General features: G+C 48.4%; 1 protein-coding gene across 3 annotated transcripts in view; it reads right to left on the minus strand.

The window, feature by feature from the left end:
* The window catches only part of frmd4ba (FERM domain containing 4Ba), a 50,325-nt gene that overhangs the window by 300 nt on the left and 41,928 nt on the right, over positions 1 to 8,097 (minus strand). For 2 of the 3 annotated variants that reach the window (XM_080000947.1, XM_080000946.1), the window contains exons 12-23: positions 7,383 to 7,459; positions 6,866 to 7,004; positions 6,141 to 6,282; positions 5,475 to 5,608; positions 5,280 to 5,396; positions 4,953 to 5,184; positions 4,602 to 4,658; positions 4,359 to 4,494; positions 3,445 to 3,603; positions 2,598 to 3,349; positions 2,379 to 2,493; positions 1 to 751 (exon numbers count right to left, since the gene is read on the minus strand). The exon at positions 1 to 751 is cut by the window's left edge and continues 300 nt beyond it. In XM_080000947.1, the coding sequence (XP_079857073.1) occupies positions 631 to 751; positions 2,379 to 2,493; positions 2,598 to 3,349; positions 3,445 to 3,603; positions 4,359 to 4,494; positions 4,602 to 4,658; positions 4,953 to 5,184; positions 5,280 to 5,396; positions 5,475 to 5,608; positions 6,141 to 6,282; positions 6,866 to 7,004; positions 7,383 to 7,459 (2,181 nt within the window). In that variant the 3' untranslated portion in view covers positions 1 to 630. The remainder of the gene's footprint in view (positions 752 to 2,378; positions 2,494 to 2,597; positions 3,350 to 3,444; positions 3,604 to 4,358; positions 4,495 to 4,601; positions 4,659 to 4,952; positions 5,185 to 5,279; positions 5,397 to 5,474; positions 5,609 to 6,140; positions 6,283 to 6,865; positions 7,005 to 7,382; positions 7,460 to 8,097) is intronic. The other variant, XM_080000948.1, reaches the window with a different exon arrangement.

Raw genomic sequence — 8,097 nt, forward strand, 5'->3', positions numbered from 1 at the left:
GATTTTCTCGCGTTGAAAGACAAACACATGGGAGTAATATCCGCGGCTACACTAACAGTATGGAAAAAAAGTATTTTGGCAGGACTGTGTTATAATTACTGACACTGAGAATACCTTGTAGATGGCTGCTGACGATTGGGACTGGAGTAGGTAGCCATCTTGTTTTTTGTTTTCAATCCTTCATTCAAATAGCACCCTGTGGATCCTTCATATTCTGTTTACACGTTGGTTTAAGTGGCAGTAAAGTATTTTCGAGGAGTCTTTCTCATTTGTTTTTCGCAGCTGGGTCTCCCCATTTAGGGAGGGCGGCTCCTCCTTTGATCGCGGTAGCTTTTTCCCTGAAAATGAAAGCGCCCTTGTCTTTGGCCACAAAGTCCACGAGGGTCACGTCACGGTTGCCCGTGACACGAGTGCCATCACCGCAAACACTCCAAGGCTCAATCTGGCACAGGCTGAACTCCCCTCCCCCCGATGGCCCCACCTTATATTCCTTTTAAAGAAGAAGAAGAAAAAAAAAATGTTCCTTGTCATCCTGGCTTCTTTGGACCCCACCCAGCGCTTTTGGGGAAGGGGAGGAAACGACAGGTCTAAGTGCAGTCTGAAGGCACGGCGACAAAAAAAAATAATCCTTTAAACAATTGTTCCTGGTTTGGAGCTCTCGTGCCAGTGTATCTTCCCTTCCTCTGGGTCTAAGGGACTGTTCGTTTGGCTGTTGATGTGCAGGTCCATCTGGGTGACGTCGATATAAGATCTGTAACACACACATGCAAGGTTCACACACGTCAGACCTCGTTTATTTGCATTTAGCCGTTAGAGTGAGTACAAGCTGGGATGAGATATTATTACTATTGTTGTTATTATTATTATTATTATTATGTTGTTAAAAGAAAATAAACTAAGCATAATAAAACTCAATCACAGTTTTGGCAACACCGAGGAGCGATTCGTTGGGACTTTTCAGACGATTGTAGGCCCAGGGTCAAATCATTCCCAATCAAAATGGAGTAGGTGCAGACCAACATTATCCACATACTGTAAAAATACAAAAAGAAAATTAAAATAAAAAATACGTTCAGGGGTCACATTTACTCTCTTCCCACAGGAGTGCAAACCCACTATCATCTCCCCACACCCGGGGAAGGAAAAAATAAAAAAATAAAAAAATCACCATAAAGAAAAGACCCCAGACCACCATCACCACTACCATATCCACGCAGGGCTGTTTTTTTTAAAGGTCTCTCACCCCTTTTCTTTTGTGCTGGGGCTTTGATAATGTGCGTAGAAGGGGAGTAGAAGGAAGAGGAGAGGGAGATGGACTGATGGGTGTTAATTTTCCTGGTCAGTAGTCTCTAATGGCCCAGCAGGGGGGCCCCGTCCTATCGTAGCGGCGCCACGCTCTGGTGGACATCTGTGCACGCCATAGGTTAGTGGCAATAGGTACGGTCGAGGAGGTGCGCTTCTATAAACAAAAAACAATAATAAAGAAAAAAAATAAAAATGAAGGCAAATGCACACACAGTCGGAGAAATGTGACCACCCGGCGAGAACAGAAACGAGGAAAGAAATGAACAAATGCACAGCAGCCGGGAGAAAGAGACAAGGCAGCCATCTTTTTTTTTAATAGCTGTAAAAAGCCATGCAGTTACCTGGACTTACATGGTGGGGGAACAATTGAAGCAAAACAGCTCAAAAAGGCAGAGCTCCCTGAAGCAAGGAAAACAAATCCAAAAGTGCCGCCTGGACTGGGCAGGCCGGCGGAGTCACTCTCTCTGCTACTTACTATGGTGGGCCGCCCCTCGCAAAGGACGCCTTACTGAACCGGGGCCCCAGGGAGGCTCGCCGCTGCCTGGGGCTGGACGGTGCCCGACCGGCCCGGCAGCCGGGGGGGGGGGGGGGGGGGGGGGGAGGCGGAGCAGGAGGAGGAGGCGGCAACAGGGAAGGAAGAGGATAGCAGGGAGGAGGCGGAGGAAGAAGCAGAGGAGGAGGAACTAGTGGGGAGGAGGGGGCAGCGGCGCTGGACGTTGTGGCTGTACCAGACGAATCTAGGAGAGAGCAGCGGGCCGGCCGGCCAGTTAGGGAGGAGGAGGAAGAGGAAGTGACCTGGCCGGGACGGATCCTATAATCCCCACACCAAGACAGGAAGCCGCAAACCGCTGCCAAACCTACGGGGACACTTTATACCCATAATTCCACAGCGGTTGCTCGGTGCGGAGGTGTCAGTGGGGGATACGACGTGGCCAAAGAGCAGCTTATATTTTCTGCAGCCACTCATTGTGGGTAATTAAAAAGTAGTGTTTCGTTGTGGGGTAAAGGGAGGATTAGGCCGCAGCTAATGGGATGAGCAGAAACAGGGCCATGTTTTTTTTCCTTCTTCTCACCTGTTGTGGGTGGGCTGTGTGTAGTGAGCGGTGCTGTAGTAGGATGGCTGCGTGTGCAGGGGCAGCTGGTATTCCACCACGCCTGTGTGACCGGCCCAGTTTCCAACTGAGGCAGCTGAGGAGGAGAAAAAACAAAAAAACAGTAAGTCAAATGAGCCTCTCTGATCGGCTACTTCCATGCTCATCTACACAAACAGAAAATGTCCATGCGTTTCTAACCTGAGGAGTAGGACGGGGCCCTGCTGCTCTGACTGTAGGGCCCCGGCATGGTCTGGTAACCCAGCCCGTGTGGGGTCCCTCGGTCGTAGTCCAGGTTGTACGCCGGATGCCTGTGGCTCGTGTTGCGCTGGTACCAGCCTTTCAGGTGCTCGGCCACCAGGGCCTTCTGGATGTTCTTGGTGGCGTTCTCTTCACTGCGGGCCCCCGAGCGTTGCCTGGGGGCCCGCAGTGTGGCGTAGAGGTTCTGCGACATGCCGTCAGCCTCGTCGCTGCCGTAGTGGTCGTACGCCGCCCGACCGTGGTACCCGGACATCGGCGGCTGGTGGTATGACGGATTGACGCTGTAGTGCCCCTCCATCTGATCATAGTACGGTTCCGGCTCGGTGTAGCTGGGGTAGCCCGTCACGTAGTAGGCGGTGGTGGTGGGCCGCGCCCGTGGTTGGTAGGCGTAGCAGCGCGGCTCAGGCTGGGCGAGGTTGGGCATGCTGCCTGTGCCGGCGTAGGCGTCCTTGCGGTGGCGGCCGCGCACCCTGTGGCGGTGGGCATGTTGCGTGGCGGCGGCACTGTACTCTACGCTGGACTGGCTGGTGTAGGACGAGCCGTCGTCCAGCACCTCCGTGCTGTTGCTGCGCCGCACCGGTGACGAAAGCGGGAAGGGCGGCGGCTGCGGCGAGTCTCTCTCAGGCAGGAAATGCGACTGAGACTCCAGGCTGCCGCTCCGCTGACGGAAATGCTGCGGGCCGCTGTCCGACCTGGAGGCGGGAGACATGGGTGACGCGAAGTTGACATCAATATTTAATTCATAGGTGAGAAAGGTTTTTAGAAAAGCTATAGTTTGTTGGACTACCTGAGCTGGGTGCTGCTGTAGGCATTGCGGGCGAGGAGGGGGGTGGGGGGCATGCTGCGAGCATCACGGGGCTGCCTGGAGGGCGGTTTGTAGGGGCTGCTGTGGCTCCATAAGGCGTCGGGGTGATTGTAGTGCTCCTGGACTTGGCCGTACTTCAATCTGCCGAGACAAACAATGGGTTTTGGAGCGTTTCAGAGTTTTTCCGCCTGGTACAGCTTTTAATACAAAAAAATATTGACACTGTCTTCAGCTGCCCTTGTAAATGAAAAACAGCAATAAATAAATAAATGGAAGAGAAATAACATCAGACGGCCATGGGGTCATCGTGAAAGCAGCAATTTTAGTATTTGCCTCCACCTGGATGACTGTCATTTCATAGACCAGCGGTCTTTCTCTTCATGGAACAGCGAGCAAATATCATAACAGCAACACAGGCCAATTAAAATGAGTTTTAACTCCTCTCGACTTGATGAGGTCAACACAGACCTCGGCATTTTGTCAACATTTACACGATGACTGGCGTTTAAAATGAGACTTTCCAGAGCCGTGTTTTCTCTTTTCCTGTCTCTCCCTGGGGATTGCTGTCTACTCCTTAGCAGGTAGCAACATGCTTGTTTTCAATCTATTTTTAAAAGCTGGCACATTTGGACTGATAAGGAGGATGGGGGGGGGGTGAGTGGAGCAGACCGGTAGGAATGCTGCCCTGGTTCTCCACTGCAGGTCTGTACTGGCTGCTACTATTGAAAAATATAGAAAACACACCAGGTTTTACACCTTCTCTGAGTAAGGGGGGGTGGTATTCGGTATACAATCTGATGCATTATAAAAATATTTCATAGAACAAATTGACAGAATACAGAAATTGCATATTTCAAGTTAGTCTGGATTTTTTTTAGCCAACAGACAGTGTCTACCTGCTGTCAGTGTGCTGGTCGTTGGCCGAGGCCCGTCTGTCCTGACTGTAATGGATGTCCAGCGTGTCTGCATGGTGGGGCCTGGGGGAATACTGCACCGACCTGGACCGCTGCCGCTGGGAAACCAGCTCGTCATCTGGGGGGGGGGGGGGGGGGTGTAAGACAGCTCAGTTAATACACTTAGTCGTGGCTAAATCCGTAAAGTGCAGGTTTTGTGAACATTTAAGCTTCGGCAACACTCACCGTCATCAAGGGTGAGGCTGTCTGACAGCGAGCTGAGCTCCGAGGGGTTGGCTTCGTCTGAGAAGAGAGGGGAGAAAAACTGGCCTTCAGAGGTGTCTCTGACGTTTGCTCTTTTAATTTGAAAAGAGAAACCTGACCGTCAAATGAATTTAAACCTGACGAGTGTCTGTCCTGCAATACTCCCTTTTAATGTTCTAGCACACTGAAGCTGGGGATTTTGATAGTTAACTTGATATCAATATTGCCAAAAGTCCTTTAAAATATCCCATTTCACATTGATAATCCAATTCACGTCTTACTGTGAAGAACTTTGTGTCAAATCTTCAAAACCGAAGGAAGCTAGATGCTAACCACCTGCTATGATCAGCGAGGCTCTCTGGGTCGGCTTCTTGCCCTTCTTCATGCGATAGGCATTGATCTCCGTCTCAATCTCTTCGAGCTTTCTCATGGCGTCCAGGCAGTTACTCCTCCTCTTCTTCTTGATGGTCTTACAAAGCTCGCCCTCACCAGCAAGCTTCATGGCCGCCTCCACAATCTTCTGTTGCAGGGCAAACCTGCTCTCCAGGTTCCTCAGGTGGGGATCCTACCAAGATCATAAGAGGAAGAAGAACAATCAAAACAATGCTCAACACACACACACATGACTGAAATAAGTGGTGCTGAGACATTACCGCTCACCTCGTCGTAGGGGAAGAGATCATCAAGCTTGAAGGTTGTCCCAATGCGCCGTCGTACATGCGGGGCTTTCTCGCCCGTTGTCAAGGGGTATTCTTTCGGCATCCGGCCAGTAAGCTCCTGCGAAGGAAAACACAGAGCTTTCACATACCGTATTTGTGACAACAAAATGGAAGACAAGTCCTAGAAGACACGCACGGCTTCTCTCATGCATATCCGCTTCAGTTCTTCCAGCTTCTGGGTCAGTGTCTCCTGAAGGTCCTTCCCTTTCTTTTTCAGATCGACAATCTTTTCCTTTTTCTGCTCCTCGCTGATTTCAGAATCGCCAGAACCTGCGGATGTCGATGAGGTGGTTACCAATAAGGAGTAGATGTAGCCTATCCGTACGAAAACTTATTACACTGGCTATTCCCCTGGTAACATTTAACTACCACATAATTGCATGTGGGGAGCTGCTTTCAGCAGGTCAGATTTTGCTATATTTTAAGCCAATAATGTTCCATTTAGCTTCAAAGCAGCTTCCAGTTGTTAGACAGTACGACACCAGGTACTACTCTACTAGTCGATATAAAAATCACAGGATCAACAGACAGCTCAGAGAGGTGCGTTAAAGCATTTGTATATTTATTTCTAAGACTTCTAAAGAAATTATGGCAAATATCATTCTGTTATTAAGTTTATTGTATGGGAACATTGCAGAATATCTAGTAAAATGCGCAAGTTACTTAAAGCGTAGGATGCAGGCAACGCAAGTAAAAGCAAACACTGTTGACTTAAAGGTAACAGCCCTAGATTAATGACTAATTTTAAGATATTCACTCGTATCAGTGAAGCGTCGAACATCTCTGTTGTATCTCTACTTACTCGCTGAGATCAGGCTGCCGTTGCTGGCCATGATGAGCTGGTCCTTACTCTCCATGCTAGACAGTTTACTGATCTGTGGTACAGCAATCTCTGTCAGGTCCATGGCGATGTCTCCTGAACTCCTGGTGGTGGTGAGCTTTGCCTGGACGAGGAGAACCAGCGGAGGGAAGAACAACAAAATAAAAAAAATAAAAAAAATTCATTGGAGGAGGCATGGCAGGTATTTCATCGAAATGATAACGCAGTGTGATATGCCGTGCACAGGCCGACCCCATTTGCATGCTTGAGGCGTGGAGCGCTGTGCTCCCTCATCAATCTGGGGGCGAGAGAGAGAGAGACTATTCCTGGATGAGCACAGACATGCCATCTGCTTCCAAGAGAGCCGGAGACCGAATAACCCCGCCTGGCTGCAGTGCTACACATGGCAATCCATCCCCAGGATGTATTGCTCATCACAAACCACTCATGCTACATAATGGCCCCGCTCATTAAGCGTGTCTGCACGCTGCACTGCGCTGCTGATGTATAGAAGAAAGGCCGATGCCCATCATAACAATTTACACACAGTATATTTGAACATTGACCACCGGCGGAAGAGGAGCGAGCCCACAGGTAGAGGGGAGAGATGGTGTCTGGGGAGCATTAATAAGAACCAAGAGAGCTGGAAGACGAGATAGCTTTTTAACAAAATTAGGGGGGGGTGATGAGACTGCAGAACCACTCACTTTGCTCTGTTTCCTGTCCAGGTAGAACTGGTGCTGACTGATGGCCATCACCCAGATGGTTTTTATCAGCGAGTGGCTGGCATACCAGGTGTGGATGACCAGGCCGGCCTGCCCAAAAGTGCGTTTGGTCACAGTTCTCCTGTTGTACATCACACACACACACACACACACACACACACACACACACACACACACACACACACACACACACACACACACGGTATTATTCAAATGTACAAAAATGTCTTGTTATGTGTCAGTAGGCTTTAATTGCAGATAAGTTGACAGTCATAGCCGTATATTATGGGATGGAGGGCCTGTTAGCATCCCTGAAATAACTGAGCTGTTTTTTTTGACAGACATGTTCAGGTGTTAACAAACTGCTCAAATAAGAGATACCCGTCAAGTTATCCAAGGTGTAGGATAAGGACATTATCTGCTGGAGAGGGGTAGCTAAAAAAAGGAACTATTTTAAAGCATGGGTGGGGTGGAGTAGGGGCGGTTTGGCTTCTCTGACCTGTGTGGGTCGTTCACTTCCACTGCAAATTTCTTCTCGCGGAAATACAGATTCTCCAACTGCTTCCACTGAAACAACTGGTAGGAGGGAGGGAGCGGGAGAGAGAGGAGGAAAGAAGATACACGAGACTTGAATACACAATGATCAACTATTACGCTGTGTTTGTTTAAATGGGGAACAGCACAGACACAAATTGGCCCGCAAACATTCACTCAACATTTGTACTTGTCCGAAGAATCCGACATGAAAAATGAATCTCTCATACAACCAAAAAAAGTCAAAGGGGGAAAAAAGAGGGTTGTTAAACAACTATTCTTCCCTTTTGGCAGTTTTATAAACCAAGCACACTGGGTCATTCTCATGAAACCACCATGAAACATGTCCGAAATGAAATGATACAAATATTCACAGTTAATGTGAAATTATTCATTTAAATATTAAAGTACACAGTGTCTCCTATATTGCCCATTTAATTGTTTTTAACTAAGTAACAAATTATACAGTTTTCCTGAGCTTTTCTTATCAAAAAAATCATGACCGTAACACGTCTGGACAAAATGACATTGTAACAATGGACCCTACATTACCATAACAATGTAGTTATTCAATTGAAGGAGAGTCACAGCCACTTTCAAGTGTATTTGTTATCGGACTTGTCCGGACGCTCGAACAAAAAAATATATACATATACAAAACAAAAACAACAACAAAAAAA

This window comes from Zeus faber (assembly GCF_960531495.2).
Source record: "Zeus faber genome assembly, chromosome: 5".
NCBI classification, from domain to species: Eukaryota; Metazoa; Chordata; class Actinopteri; order Zeiformes; family Zeidae; genus Zeus; species Zeus faber.